The following is a 17,486-nucleotide window of genomic DNA, read 5'->3' as shown; positions in this document are numbered from 1 at the left end:
GACCCAGCTAGAAATGGATTTATGCATATACTTGAACATTTATTATCATTTTTATCACCCATACATTTTGTTATACTTAATTACTTGTTAATAGGTAGTTAGGCATATAAGGAAACATTTACAGTATAATATGTACTATATATCATCAAATTAACACATAGAACTCATTTCATTCTTAATCTCTCTCCCGTATGGCCAGTGGAATGGGTACATCGTATAGCAGATGGAGCACACAGTTGCCTAGATGGACTAGAAAGCGTTGATAGTTTTGTACACGCTGCTCGAATTCCTGCCAAAGCGGCAGCATCGGCCGGTTCAATGTCTGTGGGTTGTCATTGATAACAATGCCCTGGTCCAGCATTGTCTTGTTCACATAGGTGTACAAATAGGAGGCGGGCTTTTGTCCAATTGTGGTCACATAATGGGTCACATTGCTTTCCAGGCAAATGCTTTTGCCGGCAGTTAGGAAATATGCTTCATCTTCATTGGCACTCTTGTACCTCACATTCCCATCCAGTATGGTTAGGGTGCAGTTGATGAGATCTGCAGCAATAAAGTTGCTTAAAGTCAGTCCCGGAAAATCTGCTACGAAAATGACATCTGAGTAATTGCTCCAGGCCAGCACCTCATCAGTTATGGTCTTCAGCTTGGGGCGCATGTCATTGAGCTCGGTGAGCAGAGGGAGCGACCAGGAAGTGCGCTCAAACGGCGACCATGGAGCCCTCAACAAATCGACACGCGGATCAAATGTACGCTGCTGAAAGCGCCCATTCATGGAGCACCAAATGTCAAAGTAGATGGATATATTTGTGCCTGTTAGTGGACTATTCTGTGGATCTTTTGCTATATCCTGGCGTATATTGCGTTCAATGCATTTCGCGTACTGTACAGCCATGTCTGCGTATTTGGTCCATCGGTCGTACTCAGTAAAGGAATAAGGATTTAGGTAATGTACCTGCTGATTATCATTGTCCACCACTTTGATTGTCGTCAACACCGTATCGTAGGAGTGCATCATCATGTCCCAGGAGTAGCCGTACAATCCATTCGTCCAATTATTGTAGCCCTTCGTGATGAAGTGTGAATAGGGCAAGAAAAGCTGCAGAGCGCAATAGCCGAGAATTGAAAAAGTCCGCAGCTGTGCCGTCCAGCTTGGCCTAAGTGGGCTGGCAGCCTTCTGCATGGCTTCAGTGTTCTCGACGTGTCCTGCGTTGGGTTTTGTTTTGCCTGATCCGCACAAGGTGCGCAACTTTAGCTTCCGCGGCCAATCGAATCCAAAGAAGAGTGGCACCTCAGCCAAACACACCCATGGGAACATGCCTGAAATTATGCCAATTATAAAGTCAGCCTTTATTAAGAAGCTAAAACTGGTTATTATACTCAATAGACAAGAAGAAGGATCCATCTCAAGACTTTTATGGGAAACAGTTTGTGTTTTTTCCCCAATGTGTTTTTACATACATTTATACTCTACATAAAATTTTCCTACTACCCCCGATACCCCAACGTTGAGAAGCGTATCCTTGTAGGCTCTCTTTTGATTCCAGCACCAATCAGCTTGCTATCTTTTTAGATTGCATAGGAAATATTTTTTAAAACGAATTAGCAATTTCTTCTAGTGTTTGAAATCTGAACCGAGCCTGGCCAACCAGACTTATCAAAGAGCTAGGACTCATACTACGGCATATGTTTTTTTTTCATACTCACCCTTACATCAGTATCTACATTCTACTTACCTATTACAAATAAACGCGAGTTCATCAAATGAAAGCTCAGCATAAAAGGAGTAACCAGCAGCCGCGTCTTCTCGCATGTCATGAAAAAGGCAATAGAGAAGTCAAAGAAGGCAGTAAACCAATGCACAATGAGCAGATCGATGAGCTCCGAGTCCAACAGCTGGCGAAAAGGTGTAAATACCCAATGATGACTTAAGCTAGACATGGCATAGCCAGAAAGCCATTCCATTGAGAATTTCTTTAGGCCAGCATACATGTAGAGTAGAAAGAACTGGAATTTGACGAGAAAGTAATTCCAGTATGGAACTGTCGAGCTTAATTGCGGATTCAGGTATTTGTCCAGCGAGCTGCAAATTAGTAAAGTTATCATTTGTATCCCAATAGGTCTCTAACCCTACGAACCAATAGTGCTGCGCCTGCGTAAACAGCAGGAGCGTTCCCACCAGGCCAAACAGATAACTGTGATTATTCCACGTGGGCTTGTCCAGCAGAAATATGTACCAGTATGGCACTATAAATGCCAGGCAGCTGAAGCGAAAGCGATAGCCTAGCATAATGCCCCAGGCACCCAACCACATACACAGATACACACAGCCCATTAGTGGATAGTCCAGGACCTGCAATCCGTCAAAAAGTGGAAAATGGCAGTGCTGGGGCTCGCCATAACGCACATCCAGCTGGCCACCCCCACGTTCCTCGGCAATGTCGATGAGCATGGCCGCGCCTGGCATAGGAGCAGACAATCAGTAACCGGGACAGATGCTCCCTAACTCCATACTCACCGTAAAGCATGCGAAAGACGCCTAGGGCGGCGCCATCCACTGGCCTGTGCAGCCAGTGGGTAATACGGTCATAGCCGGCAAAGTCTGTAGCCTCATAGCCAGTGCATTGTCTAAAAAGGGTGGCGGGTAAGTTGACAGGCGCTCTGCCTTTTGTGGGTGCCTCTTCCGCTGGAGTCGTTGTGGCTTTTGATTCATTTGGAGTTGGGCTGCTCGTTGAGTTGGGTTTGCTGGGCTTGCGCTTGCTGTTGGCCATTGCTGAGAAAACTGCAGTGTCTACAGACCAATAATCGGTTAATAGTAGAGTGACAAGAGTTTAAAGCTTTGGCGGCAAAGAATTACTCGTTTTCTATTCTATGTCATAATCTTATCTGTTTGATATCCCGGAAGTGCAAGATCTTAATCCCAGATATACATTTTTAGTGGCCATCGAATGAAAATCATACAGTATTAGTGGTAGTTAGGATATTAATTCTGTATTGTACCTTGTTCTTAAAGCTTTTAAAATATTCATCACCTTTTTTTTTGAGTCTGATATGATTCCTGTTCAATTGTTCTTATTAATTAAGAATTGACGTTCCTTTAACAAAACTTGCTCTCTCTATTACGCAACAAATTAACTAATTCATCAATTTTGTTTAAGCTTCAGAGAATAAAGAAATAAGAAACCTTATCCTTAACTTAAAACTATTTCATGGCTAATTATATGAATATCTCTAGGAAAAGTTATTACCGAACTAACCATTATTATTATTACGTGTTTACCGATGAAATAATAAGTAAATCAGGTAGAATAAAACAATATAAAGTACAGTTCCTTGGTTTCAGTTCCTTGAAAGGAATATTACGGATAGATATGCTTCGACTAACAGCAGGAAGCAATTACAACACATAGCAAAGTCAAAGAACAATTCCTAATTAAATACAATTAGATAACAATGGATAGAAGAAGAATAAATTGATGATGTCGCAGTCATTTGAGAAGAGTTTCGAGGTCATGTTTTGAAAATAAAATATGTTTGGTGAACTCTGAGGCAATGTCGAAAGAAAAGCTCCCCAACCAGCCTTTCGATTTGTATATATTTATAGTGTAATTGCATTTCCCCACCCTTCACTAAAAGTTAATTGCTTCGCTTTTGTAGAATTTATTGAAAAAGTTGACATAAATACATGCATGCATATTGTTGGTGTATACTAAATATATATAATATATGTATGTTGGTTTTCGTTTCTTGCATAAATATCTACGGCTCGCTCATATTCACCTGCCCCTTTGTGACCGTCCCCCGCACGCCTCCAGCCGCAGCGACTTTCAATCGTGGGGAGGAAAACGTGTGGAGGTCCGTTGCAAATACAAGTACATATTGCTCTCGTATTGTGGTTGTTTTGTATTTTAAAAAAATCATTTACGAAATATATATATTCATTTGCCATTCTTGAGTTTATTGCAACGACCATCCATTATATATTTGGCTCCCTCGCTCGTAGCTCGTATGGCCAATTGCACCCATTTATCGCATGAACAGTTACGAATTGTTTTTGTCTTTTATTTCGGACATTTCTTGTGGTTGATTGGTTGTTGAACATTGTTTTCCATTTATTTCCTATACTTTGGAATACACAAATACATATATTTTTGTTTGAATAAGTTTTACAATTTTCCATTGTTCATTCAGTGGTTCGCAAAATTTCTAAAAAATTTTTGGAACAAGCTTTGAAAATGCCTCAAACTACGCATATGACGAATACAATAATTGTAGACTGCTTTTTGCATTAAATATATTTTGTTAATTGTTGCTATAATTAAGTTGTTCATATTGGATTATTTTTTAATAAGACTTGACTTTGCGTATTTGTCTCCAGAATGTTGAAATCACGTACAACATAACAGGTATGTGATACAATAGTTTTGATTGAAATTATTTAAGAGAATTCAAATGAAAATCAATTCTGTGGTGTGTGGTAGAAAGTTAATTATTTAGTTATCTTTTAAATACGGTCTTTAATAAGTTTCGGTGATTTTTTATTTTGCATTTGTTTTGGTAAATTTAATTATGACAGTAATGCATAAGTGACTAATAGTTTTCTTGACCTCTGTCGAATTACATACATTTTACTTGTGTTTTTCCATTAAAATATGATTAGATTTTATTTGTAAATATCTGTTACGCAACGCTAAAACATTTTAAAATGCATTCTCAAAGTTAATGTATTAAGTATTTAGTGTGTGTTTTTGGTTTGGTTTGTCTGGTTTGTGTTTTTTTTCCCAACTTGTAAGCTTTGAAAGTTTTTTAGACAAAGTTTTCGAGTGTCAAAAATTTCATACAATGGCCCCGTCTCCCACTCTCTTAGTTGTACGAGACGGCAAAAAGAACGAAAGAATATACATATATGCATAAATATGCTCTTGTTGTTGTTATTATTATTGTTGTTGTCGCTAAGAAGAGTTTGCATGCCGGCGACAGTGCCAACAACCCTCACTGCATATTATCGTAAAAACACCCACCATCGTGAAGGCGGTGCGCAGGCGCAAGCTCTCCAACTCACCGGCTCTCTAGCTCTCATACTCTCATACTCTCTCGCCATTGCACTCTCTGGCACCCCCTCAGTTGGTGGGCACCTTAAGGGCGCTCTATATGCGATTCTGATTCAGCTGAGAGCGCGGTGTAAACGGACTAACCATAACACCGCTGGGCCAAATCGCCTCGTTGAAGAGCTCGTTAAAACGATAGTCCGGTATGGAAATCTTGAATTTGCAGTAAGACAACTGCGAGAGATTGGCATCGTTCTTGACCAGCTTGGTGCACTTCACCAGATTCTTGTTGATCTTCAGCTCTTCGGCGAGGTGCTCAATGATATCGTCCTCGCTGGTATTGGTCGCGAACTTGCCCACCTGAACCCAACGTCCGTAGTCGCAGACGACCTGCAATCGATCCGAATTGCAATTGTTGCCGACTACAATCAGATTGTTCTGCTGCGAAAGCTTTTTGCAGTCCAGATTGTTGGGAGCATTGTTGCCGAACTGGAAGTACTGCTGATACATCCGTCCCTGTATCTGATTGACGCCATTGCACACCTTGTTCACCTTCTCCTCGATGGTGTGCAGCTTGGTGGCCAGTATCTTGGGCGATTGATTTTTACACTCATCACAGTTGAATGAAATCATTGGGTTCTTCTGTATCACATCGTAGATGGCATCGTCGATGTTCACGCACGTACGGTGGAACTTTTTCAGGCAGTCATCCGAATTGCAAATTATGATTGCATCCTTAGCGGCAATTGATTTTTTGCATTTTGGGCAATTTTCGGCCATTTTGCAGTCAATTGTCAATGTGTGCGTGTGTTCAAGACAGAGAAGAGAACGAGCCAAGAAAAATACAGACACAAACACACACACTCACGGACACAACGATTTACAAGAACAGCAACAACAATGCACTGCCTCTGGCCTCTGACTCGGAAATATGAACGATAGTCGACTGTTCTGGTGTTTTTCCTGTTCTGCTCTATTCTGGTGTGGTGTCTCTGTCTCCGGTTCTGTCGGTGTGTTTGTGAGAAGTTTGTTAAAAATTTAAGGGAAAAAGAAACGGCGACGACTACGACACAACTGTAACTGTTGTTTCCGTGACCGACTACCGTACGCTCCGAAGATTGCTGTTCAACTGAGCCAACAGCCCCGATAACGACTGACAACCCTTGTGAAAGCTCATTGTTTCAGCCAAAACCACCCTTGTGTCGAGCTCCCGTACGGTCAGTGTGTTCTGTGCTTTCTTTAACCACTATATGAGCCATTTATTCCAAAAGTCCCTTATTGCTGATAATACTCTATGCGGCTCTTATTTGAATAAATCACAAAAAAGAGTTTGTATGATGAACAGGTTTTATAACTGAACTACTTTAACTACAAGTAGTTAATTAAGAAATAGGAAATGACATTTTCACATTACATAGAGAGCAATACAACCGTAACTTATTTATAATTTGCATGCAAATGTTGTTCGCCACATTTTACATAAATATTTCAATGCAAGGGTTTGGTAATTACAAAGTGTGTCTGAATATGCAATAAATATTGTACGAGTATTTTGCGATAATGCACCTGTTACTTTCCAACTCACTACTTGAGTGGCCGTTAAATATGCAAATTAGCTGCATTTTAATGTTTATTTACAGTTATCTTACTCACTCAGTATCAATCGTAATTTAATTGGATAAGAAATTATATTATGTAGAGAAAGAAAGACCGAAATATTTACAGATTATTTCAAAATAATTTTTCACCTGATTTGTGGAAACTTATGTTGTAAAAAAAAAATATTGAAAAGTATTGAGACAAATCCTCGGTGAATTAGTGTAAAAATGATTTACATATCTGACTCTTGTTTGGATATTTGTTATTCGAAAATTATTAAATATCTTAGGTATTGAAATTAAAATATTTAAAATGTTGCTTACTACTTAAAGTTCATAACATAGTCAAGCTTGACTTATGGAGGGGATATTGTACTGTTTTTAAAACATAGAACAAAAACAGGTACTTATACAAGTAAACGAAAGTTTGCTAATCGTAATTAAGAATTGAATAAATAAAGATGGAATAAGGATTCATTTTAGGGTATATACTGTATTCTAAACATATTTCCATATTAATGTGTAGTATTATTTGTACAAATACTGTAGTATTGAACATATATATTTGGGCACCATCTCTGCACTGTTTTGTATGTAACATTAAATTGGCCAATTTTGGCTTGTGTTTACGTTTCCTTGCCTTTCCCTCAGGCAGTTATTGGAAAGCTCAGAGCACACATAGTATAACGGAATCAGTTGTAGGGCTCTTAAATATATAAACACAAGCCAAGCGGCAAATAAACACTTACCTGTCCGAACTCAGTAGCAGGCAAAGAGACAACAATTTAGGTGATCCTTTTAGGTTTTCACTTGCAATTTTTGTGTTTATTTTCGCAACAGTTTGTAGCTCGGACGCGGCAAGCGATCGGCTTGACTTCAGGAGCGAACAAAAGCCACGAATAACGGGCCGTCAACTGAGGCAGTGCGCATTAGTTGCGCCCTTTTTATACACAGCATGCTGAGATGAATCTCCCGAATGCCCGCCCACCCTTTTTGGGATTGCGTTGGATGGTCGGCGGCGGTGGAGTGTCGGTCTATGTGGGTGGTAATGTGCGCATGTCCTCGCGAAGCAGCGACTGTGCTAGCCAGCCAGACAGCAACAACAGTGAGAGCGCGTTAATAATAAAAAAAAAAAACAAAATACAAGTAAAAATGCAAATAGAGTTCACAGGTGTGAAGGTGCGCCCTTACTGCCGCGGCTAAGGTTGTGGCTGCGAGCTTGCAGTTGTTTTTGTTTGCTTTCCGCAACCGCCTCCAACCCTCTGCCCCGCCGTGGTGCTAACACTTGGCCACCTCTGCTGTTGGGCTTAACGGACGGCTTTGGTAATTGGGTTTCATTAAGTGGCAGAGCGCAACGTTTTCCGTTTCCTTTGTTAGCGCCAACGACGATGGCGACGAGGGCGGGGATGGTGACGACGGAGATGGCAAGGATGCCTTGTTAGCGGTGTTCCAGTTTTGTCGCTTGCATTGTCAATAGATTTTAATCAGGTGTGGCAAGCATAGTAAACTGGCGCCTAGTCCTGCGTCAGTCCGGACGCTGTGCCTGTTTATTTAAATATAAACATTTCACTTTGTATTCAGTTTTATTTTTATTGTCGTGTGGCTGTTTGCGTGCAGGCGTCAGCGTAATTGTTATTTATGTATTCAATACGCAGGGCACACGTGCCTCTCTATAAATGATGCAGACTTTTATGCCAAGTGCGTAGTAGTTCCTCTAGTTGTTTGCTCTAACTTTCGCATAAAACTGCCGGCTGATCGAGTTCAGCGCCTGGCTGTATGCTACGTTTATTTTTTCACTTACTATTTCTGGCGCGCTGATTTCAGCTTTCAACTCGTTGTTGCTCTTTGCCTCTTAATGTGCTAAAAAAAAGTACTCAAAAAAAGCAATGGGGTGGACTTCCACAAATCCAAAATAGGTCTGTACATCTATGACGTCATCATAGAAGGAAAGTAGTGAAGTGAACTTTGAAAATCTAACGAAATGCTTTACAAATTGCATATTTCTATTAAAATCTGACAATAATACTGAAAAATCCATTGTACTTATGATTTGCACAGCACAGGCTAGAAGTACCACTCTTAGAAATTTTCTGGCCTCCACTGCGTATGAGTGATGCAAATATTATTTTAAATGGGTTTCCCAATATCAGCCATATTTAAAATAAATTGGAATTTTCCCTTTTAGATTATTCAGTTTTTTTTACTAACCCCTGAAAGTTTAATACTCTTTGTTTTTATTGAGAAGTACCGACTCTATTTGAAATGATAGAGCCCCTTACTATTTCATTGCAAGTTTCAAAATTTTGTGGCTTTCGGAAGAGCTAATACTGATTATAGCTGTAAAAGTAAACGTGTTCTCAGAATTAAAAATAAATTGCACTATATTTATTTTAACCAGATGTTCAGTTGTAGCAAACATTTTAACTTTCCTCATTTTCCTCATAACTAATAATTTTCAAAAACTAATTTTCTTTTTGTTCGCTAATTGTTTAATAATTTAGTCCCACAGAATGTCTCAGGTTATATTTGAAACATTGAAGCCAATTCATTGATTTAAAGAAAATCCGAATATATTGGTTTTCGTTTATTTATTTATTTAAATAATTATGTATTTCTTGGGTGCAATTAATCATTAAATTAATTAGTATTATTATTATTGTTTATATGTATAATGTTCATATATATTTATATGTATATATAGATTTCAATTATTTGTTTTTCCTGTTTACGTTATCCAGCTCATCTTGCACACCTATGTAAAACATTCGCCAACTTGTTAATTCCTAACTCCTCCTAACGCCGAACAGACTCCAACTTTGTCTCAAATAGTCATTTAATGTACCAACTACACGATGTACATACAAATATTGTTATACGTTTCCTTCCGTGCTTCATTCAGTTACTCAGTTGTCTCGGATTGTTATTAAAATCAAAACAAAAAGTGAATCTTTCTCTATTTACTGCACATACATTTTTGCTGCTAGTTATTATTTATATATGTATGTATGTATACACGCGTATGTGTGTTATGTATATTTATATGCATATGAAAAGTGGTATGGACATGTTGGAAAAAATATGCATACAGCTTTAGGCGACATATTGTACATGCTACGAACATTGCTAAAAATACCTGCACTTGTTTTAAATATTTAGTTGATTACAGACAAGTGTGTCTGCTTGTATGATTCTTTTGAATAACTTTTGGTTTTTGCCTCTCTCTAATGGTTATAGTCTAAAGGCAAAGCACTTTGGGCAGGCGCATGTTTAATTGTGTATACTTAGGAGCTGCATCACGCATTGGCCCTACGAACAATGATTGTTTAATAAATTGAGGGAAAACGTAAGTACAATATGTGCTAAGTTTGAAATTGTTTAAAACCCTATTTAAACTTGGTTTGTAAGCATTGAAAATATGTCGACGATTAATGTGCTACATGAAAGTACTTTCAACAGTATCTTTTGTTAGTTCAAACATTGGCTATGAGAAGGTGAAGTTTTGTATTTTTCTGTGTTTCTTTTTTTAAACTCTACATAAATGTTTTTGTTTTAGAAAGTTTGTGTTTTTATATGCACTAAATATTTCCCTTTGTTTGTAAAGTTTTACACAAAGTTTATTAATTATAACATTCAAATATACATATATGTGTTGTTTGCTGTTATTGCATTATACCTTTCTTTTTAAAATAAAATGTTGCCATCATGAACAAATTGTGTCAAGCGCTTAATTTAATCGTTGAACTGTTTGTTTTTTTATTTTTTAATAACCATTTTCTTTGCCTGTCTTTAAAAACAACTATTTAACAATATTCGCTCGCTACTTAGAACCAAAAATGCCAAATAAATACATTCAGTATATATTTTTGTATACACTTGCTTGCTAATTCCATTCATGTTTGTTTATTTGTTGCTATCTTTTTCTACAATTTTCCTTGGATATTTATTTTTTGCACTGAAAACTTATATGATTACATTTATATATAGGCATGTAGATTAGTTCTGACCAACTTGGCTGTTAGCGGTACGGACTTTCTCTTTTTGGATTACACACACATTTAAGATATTTTTATTTAGGAACAAAAGCTTAGATTTTGTCTATAGCGCTGGTTCAAAAGTTTTACATTTGTTCCAAATTCATTTTTGTTTTATTTTTTAGCTAAGGAAACTGAGTTTAAAGTGCTGCACAGACGCGAAGGTCCTTTGCTTCTGGGCTCCTTGTTGCCAGCACAGAGCTAGTAAGTACAATATAGATGTTCATTTTAATTCATATATAAATATAGCATACTTTTTTTTGCGTTAAATATTTATTTATATATTTATTATATATATAGCTTTTATGCATGAAATAATGTAACCATAAACAAATTAGCAACAACTTTATTTTGTCCGGAGCGTCTTTTAGAGGTTTATTAGAATTGCTAGTATCAATATTATTATGAGTGGAAATTATTTTTGCCATTGAGATTTCGCTATAACTGAGTTTTCCTTATGTTCTTGAAGTGCGTCGTCACACCTTTATGTTTATTTAAGATTTCGCTGCCAGGCTTTACAAGTAAATGCCCTCAAGAATTACTTATACGCCGCCCTCGTGCGCTTTACCAGCACCGACTCCATCATCGACCAGAGCGGGTTGTCCTCCGGCTGCGGGCTGCGCCTGCTGTGGCGGCGGTGGTGGCATATACTGCGGATACTGTGGATACTGGGGCGGCTGCTCACCACCTATTAGGCCTAGTTTATCTGTGAGTGGGTGGAGATTGAAAGAAGAGAACGTTAAATTTTAGATAAAGTAATTTAGATTATATATCATTGCTCATTGGAATGACAATTACATTGATATATACGCCAAAAATATTTATTACACTTTAATGGAGGTCTAACAAATGGTTGGGATTTTATTAATAATGATTAGAATATGAAATAGATGAATAATGTACCAAATTTTTGTTCCCTTGCTAAATATGATTCGTTTCCTCACTTGCTCTCAAACTTTTCTTAAAATATCATCAGGCATGGCCCACATTCTCCTTTATATTTACAACACATGTGAAGCTCGGTACTCCTACCTATGTACATTCGAATGGCTTTGGAAAAGCTTAATTTTTGCAGGCAAAAGGTGTATCTGGACAGGGCAACTGCTCTATGTCTAGGTCGTTCTGAAGTACACTTTCTGACATACCACGTTATTGTACCCACCATCTAAACGCCTAATTCTATTCTAACCTTTACATTTCGATTTGTAATCTATAACAAAACGAACTTATATTAAACGATATAGAAAAGGTTGCAACAATAGCAATTCAAATGCAATTGTTATATCTGTCATGCTTAGAGTATTTCTGAATTTGTTCCAAATATTTGTCTTGTGGAAAGTTAATTGAGAAGAACAGATTGTTCTGATAATGTATCGGCAATATTAAAAATACCCGTATAGCTATTGTGGCTTCGCATATACTTAATTTCAGTCGTTAAAATAGGAATTTTTATCTTGAAACTCTATGCCCTAATAAGTATGCTATTCTATATTAACAAATTTAAACCTTTTATCAAATCCTCAGTTAACTCACCAATTGCAAAAGTAACTGTTTATATTGTTATTGCCAATCCGTCCCCATTATTTATTTATGCCCAACCACTATTCGTCTAAATTGTCACACAAAGCTGTTTGGTGCATTAAAAGGTAACAAAATTGTCCACAAAAAACGTAAAACCAAAGCGCACAAAAATAATTAAATGCAGAGCTCCTTAGGGTCGGGAGTCAACTGCTTACGCAGGACAACTAAAGTGCAAGGGGTGGGCAGTGGGGAGGGCACGGATATTGCCCATTGCTAGAACTCGAATCAAAATAATAAATTAACACAAAATTTGAACACGCATACATGAAAAATGAAAATGGCGTACAATAACTCACACGCATGCAGCTAAAATGATATTTAATTTGCTTGTAATTACATATGTAAATAAACGTCAATAAAACATTCAATGAAAAGCGCACGTGTAAAGCCATGTATGTAAATTTTTGCTATTGCTTACAGTGTTGCAAAATATCTTTTTGATTTTGATTTTTGAGGCTGTTTTGTTTCTAAACAAAGTGTGAATGTTTTGATATTTTCATTTTTTTTTTTTTTGTTTTATGTGATTTGAGTTAGTAGAGTTAAATAAGGCTCTCGATCTTTTCTTGTTGTGCTGTTGGTTTTTAGCGTTCTATTGTCCTGTCGCCACTTCATCCGTCGGACTCTGTGGTATGGTCAATTTCTCAGCCAATGGAGTTTTCTCGAGTGTTGTTGGTTCAGGTTTTTGTGTATGGTGTGGTTCTGATGCATGACTGTCGCCTACATATACTGGCTGTCCCTGCTGGAGAGCAGGAGGAGCAGCAGCTTCATCCGACATGAACGATTCTACGAAAAATTTTTATATTTTTTGTTTGTTTATAAACCGAATGGAATCAAATTCTGGATTTAAATGAGTATTAGTTGATTAATGACTTTTTAAATAATATTCATAAATTGACACAATTTTGAAAAATGTAGATTAAAATGTAATAGGAAAATGAAAATATTTTAAGTGGTGCGCCTATTTTTAGCAATAAATGCTAATGAGTTTAAAATATATTTAAACTTTTTTTTTTACCTCACAAAAGAAAACTGAATATTGAAGATGTGACTTGTGATAATCTTATTTTAGATTAATTATTAATATTGATAAAACTTCAGAAATTATTCTTCGTCTTTCTCTGTAAGTGTGGCGAGTAAGAAACAGTGTTGGAATTGTTAAAATTAATGTCAAAATTATATAAAGTTTTAAACTAAAACTAATAAACATAAGAAATTGCAGTACTTTATGCATTTGCTGTATAAGTTAGTTTCTTGAAATTTGTTTGTAGAGTTGCGCTACATTTACGTATTCTAAGGGGCGTGTCGTGAGTTTAGCGTGGGTACAAATACATATGTTACAAAGGAAATAATTTAGTTAGTAAGAAATACTTGGACTGTTGGTGGCTGTTGGATTATTTTTAAATTCTGTGTTCGTGGGCGCCAATATATAAACATAGAGATTAAACTAAAGACGTAAACGAAAACTGTAAACATATTACTGAACAAACCACAACGTTACGTTAACTATTTTTGAACACAAATCAATTAATGTTACGTCCTACAAATTACAAGAGATTATTTCTCAACTATACTAAATATGGTTGGTTTTTGGGTATTTATTTGTACTGTTGCGAGGACACTTTGTATACGTGTACGCTGTTTGGAATGTAGCAACCCAAACACTTAGAACAATACACATATACACAATGATATTTCTATAAAGTAGGTACTTATATAAAAGGACCAACACACGACACGACTGTTTGTTGGCTTCAAATCAATTTACCAAACCTGGTGCGTTCTTTTTGAGCGTATGGAACCAGATGATGTTGAAGGCATGGTATTTGTGGTTGTTGGAGCGCATGATATGCTAGTACATTTTAGATTTTTGATGATTGATCGATCGTTTCATGTGACAATAATTTAGCGTTAGAAAATTACGTAAGGCGGCAATTCAATTCAATTCAATTCTTCAAGCGCTTTTGCTTTTGACTTTGTTTTTTGATTGTTGAACGATCATCAAACGAACGAACGATGACAGTTGGACTGTGATTTGTTTCTATGGTTAGTTATCAGTTTTCTAGCAGTAGTAGTTAAATAATTTGGAATTTGTTGGGTTCTTTGCGCTGTAACTAAGTTACTAGTTTCTTATAGTTTAGCAAACTACATAAAGTTACCTAGAGAAAAAAAATTGACGGAATAAAAACGAATTTAGTTTTGTGTATAATAAAGGGAAAAATTAAGTTAAGTTAACGAAATCAGCAACAAGAACACTTAAAGTAATTTTGTAAAAATCAAAAGCGAAAATAGATTTTTTTTTTTTTTGTTAAGAATCGGTGTTGTTGGTGAATGCGTGTTTCTGGTTCTGATATCTGGTGGCTGTGTCAGAAGCAATTGTTTCAACACATGTTGTAAACATAGTTGTTGTTGTTTTGGTAGTTATAGTTGTGATAGTCTTGTAAATTGAACATCTTTGCTGCTACAATCAACTTACTTGCTATAATGCCAACGATGACAAGACCAATAACGCCCATTATTATCATCATCTGAAAATTAACAAGGGAAATTGTACAAAATCTTATGGGAATTGTGATTCTTTGCCACTGACCTTCAAATTTTGCAACCAGAATTTTCGTTTTAGCTTGCCCGCCTGCTGTTCGAACTGCGAGGCACCCTGTTGCAAGGCATCCGCGCGATCATCCAGTTCCGAGAGTTTCTGATCGCGTTCCAGCACCTTCTCGACATTCGTGCGCATAATATCGACGACCTGTAAGAATTGTCGTCAAATATGTGTTATTATTTGAAAATAAATGCCAATTTAATAAGAAATTTTAAATATTAATTTGAAAAATATCGTTTTAAAGTTAGTGCGTTTGACATAAATATAAATATATAATAAATTATATAAATATATAAAAGAAATAATAAAAATATATATAAATGTAAACTAGAGTTTACTAAAGAGTCAGCAATTGCACATATACAATTGTCTATAAAATGGTGAAGCAAATTTAAACGTCAAGATGAATAGTTAAATACTAAAATACATTAAAGAGGGAAACTTTAAATCCTAGTGACAATGAAATAAATAATAAAAAGTGGTAAATAATTAGTACCCGGTTTTTTTATTAAATGAAAGCGTTTAAAGGTAGTACAATTAAAAAAAAATGTATAAAATGTTGTGACTGAGAAGAAATTAATGTTTCTACAATATATTATGATATTTCAATCCTGTACGTAAATAATAACTCACCTCATCGACTTGTGCCTGTGTCTGTTGCAAACGTTTTTGTGCCGCAATTTGTTGCGGGTTGCGTGGTCCACCCACAATCTCACCATCGCCACCTTCTCCAGCTGGTGCGCCATCGGTAGGGGGTGCATCTCCAGCTGCTGCAGCGTCCGCCCTGCATTAACGTTAGGTTTGGGGGAGGGGTGGCACAGCCACATTAGTAATGGGTATAAAAATAGAAGCTTTGCAATATGAGCCCAAATTTGTACACAGGTATACATATGTATGTATGTACGTATGCAGGTCTATATAGTAGTATACGTATACTTATGTATGTACGTGAAACAACTTTTAACTATATAATGCTACATCCCTTTTTGAATGGGTAAATGGAGACTTCAAATTTCACATGATGTACATTGGTTTGGGCTACATTATGCATGACATGATAACTATAGCTTTCAAGTACATATTTGCAAGTTATACACAGTGCGCGAATTCTAGCCGGCTACAAAAACAACAGGCACATCGCACGCACTTACTCTTCTTTATTTTTCTTGTCTTTCTTGCCCATATCTAAATGGCACTGCAGAAAGCGGAGTAAATATCAAATCGTAAATAAATCATATTAAAGTCAATCTATACAGTAGACCTGCAACGTCTTAAAGTTTATCGATTTTACCGTGCAGGCAATGAATCATAGCAAGAACTGCAGCCACAGCAGCTTGATTTAGAGCCAAACAAGGGGCAGTCTGATTAAAGAACCTTCCCACAATTAAAATTCCGAGGCTCACAAATATATGTACATATGTATGTATGTATATATGTATGTATAGAAACACACGCCCAAAAGTGCCAAAAATGGCAACCATAACGAGTATTCATTGTAGGTGTAAATAAAAAAAAATTGCTTTTGTTTGTCAAAGTGGGCAAAAAGAGGCTAGAGCACAAGAGAAATCAATAATGTCCATCGCATATGTATAAACTTACATTGTTTTCTGGTTTTTGTTGCTGTTGCTTCTTCTGCTACTATTGTATTAACAAATTTGTTGCGTTGCCGTTACCGCTGCCTACTGTGCAATGTCGATATCGATGTCGGTTTTGGTTTCGGTATCGGTGTCTCTGCCCCCGTTAATTTTATGCACTTGGCCAACGTCTTTTACTTGAGAGGTGATGATTGCTTGGGTTGGGGCTGTTGTGGTTGTGGTTATGGGTCGCGACGGGTGCAGCGGAACTTTTGTGTTTCGTTGTTTTTGTTGTCGAGGGGTATGCTTACTCGCTCACACTCTGCTCCACTCTGCTGCCTCTCTTTCCAAAGCTTTATTTCGCCTAATAGCACGCAGCTCTATTCGTCAATGAATATTCGCTCAATGCGCGCACACACACACACTCACGAACAAGCACCTTACTGCTCAGTTACGGGGGACTGGCTGGCTAGATGTGTGTATGTGTGGGTTACACTCGCCACGGTTACCTCTGCGCCTCAATATAATACAGGAATCTTCTGGTTTTCTTGTGTTGAATCTGTTTTGGGTAGATGGGAATATGAATAATAATTTAAACTACTTTTATTATAGTTTATTGAATTGTTTTTTTTAATTGTTTAATTTTTTCTCTGTGGGCTGCATTCCTCCCACGCGAATGAAGTCTCTCCGATAAATGCATTTTATTTCCTCATATAAATTCTCTGCTGCATACCACAAGGGGCATTTTTTTAAATGCTAAATTTTAACGTTTGAGAACGTTTTCTTACGCTTAACAAAAGCATTTACAAGAATCAAATTTTCACTTGCGTGAAAAAATCAATGAAATTTTACACAGCAAAATTTTTTGTAACGCTGAACGTCGTTTTTTCAGCTAAAAATATAGTCATATTTTTAAAAGAATTGCGTTTTATTTTTAATGCAAATTTTATTTTACAAATCACTTTAGTATTATATATATTGGTTTAGAGAAATGTGTTTCAAAAAGAAAATATAATTTACTTTACGCAGCACAAAGAAAATTTTCACTTACGACG

The 17,486-nt window shown here is 36.8% G+C and overlaps 3 protein-coding genes across 5 annotated transcripts; all 3 read right to left on the bottom strand.

Moving 5' to 3' along the window:
* Nucleotides 1-18: 18 nt before the first annotated feature.
* Nucleotides 19-7,457, bottom strand: LOC115628250 (vitamin K-dependent gamma-carboxylase). The gene is made up of 5 exons (XM_030524266.1): nt 7,396-7,457; nt 2,519-2,791; nt 2,139-2,460; nt 1,737-2,083; nt 19-1,320 (listed from the first exon to the last, which is right to left on the bottom strand). The coding sequence occupies exons 2-5, from the start codon at nt 2,769-2,771 to the stop codon at nt 176-178; spliced, it is 2,067 nt and encodes a 688-aa protein (XP_030380126.1). The 5' UTR covers nt 2,772-2,791; nt 7,396-7,457; the 3' UTR covers nt 19-175.
* LOC115628251 lies at nt 3,645-6,206 on the bottom strand. The gene has a single exon (XM_030524267.1). The coding sequence runs from the start codon at nt 5,826-5,828 to the stop codon at nt 5,148-5,150; it is 681 nt and encodes a 226-aa protein (XP_030380127.1). The 5' UTR covers nt 5,829-6,206; the 3' UTR covers nt 3,645-5,147.
* Nucleotides 7,458-10,298: 2,841 nt separating the features above from the next.
* Nucleotides 10,299-16,595, bottom strand: LOC115628270 (vesicle-associated membrane protein 2). Of its 3 annotated transcripts, XR_003995789.1 has the most exons (7): nt 16,457-16,591; nt 16,009-16,052; nt 15,491-15,641; nt 14,846-15,004; nt 14,732-14,783; nt 13,274-13,376; nt 11,267-11,383 (listed from the first exon to the last, which is right to left on the bottom strand). XR_003995789.1 is itself a non-coding variant. In XM_030524292.1 (6 exons), the coding sequence occupies exons 2-6, from the start codon at nt 16,038-16,040 to the stop codon at nt 11,220-11,222; spliced, it is 558 nt and encodes a 185-aa protein (XP_030380152.1). In that variant the 5' UTR covers nt 16,041-16,052; nt 16,457-16,591; the 3' UTR covers nt 10,299-11,219. The 3 variants fall into 3 exon arrangements, 2 of the variants coding, with proteins under 2 accessions (XP_030380152.1, XP_030380153.1); XM_030524292.1 differs by lacking the exon at nt 13,274-13,376 and having other exon boundaries at nt 10,299-11,383; XM_030524293.1 differs by lacking the exons at nt 11,267-11,383; nt 13,274-13,376; nt 16,009-16,052 and adding an exon at nt 12,636-13,041 and having other exon boundaries at nt 16,457-16,595.
* Nucleotides 16,596-17,486: the final 891 nt, after the last annotated feature.

Source organism: Scaptodrosophila lebanonensis, unplaced genomic scaffold, assembly GCF_003285725.1.
Source record: "Scaptodrosophila lebanonensis strain 11010-0011.00,11010-0021.00 unplaced genomic scaffold, SlebRS2 tig00000113-arrow-arrow-pilon, whole genome shotgun sequence".
Taxonomy (NCBI): Eukaryota; Metazoa; Arthropoda; class Insecta; order Diptera; family Drosophilidae; genus Scaptodrosophila; species Scaptodrosophila lebanonensis.
The sequence above is the reverse complement of the archived record's forward strand: the minus strand, read 5'-3'. Positions and strand labels throughout refer to the sequence as shown.

Excerpts from the sequence above, each read along its gene's own strand:
- LOC115628251 (XM_030524267.1), bottom strand. The coding sequence starts at position 5,828 with ATGGCCGAAAATTGCCCAAAATGCAAAAAATCAATTGCCGCTAAGGAT.
- LOC115628270 (XM_030524293.1), bottom strand. Across the intron at positions 15,005-15,490 it reads CACAGGCACAAGTCGATGAG|GTCGTCGATATTATGCGCAC; the intron begins GTGAGTTATTAT and ends CAATTCTTACAG. Across the intron at positions 13,042-14,731 it reads CATCGTTGGCATTATAGCAA|AATCGTTCATGTCGGATGAA; the intron begins GTAAGTTGATTG and ends AATTTTTCGTAG.
- LOC115628250 (XM_030524266.1), bottom strand. The coding sequence starts at position 2,771 with ATGGCCAACAGCAAGCGCAAGCCCAGCAAACCCAACTCAACGAGCAGC. Across the intron at positions 2,084-2,138 it reads ACGCAGGCGCAGCACTATTG|CTCGCTGGACAAATACCTGA; the intron begins GTTCGTAGGGTT and ends ACTAATTTGCAG. Across the intron at positions 1,321-1,736 it reads CTCGCGTTTATTTGTAATAG|GCATGTTCCCATGGGTGTGT; the intron begins GTAAGTAGAATG and ends GCATAATTTCAG.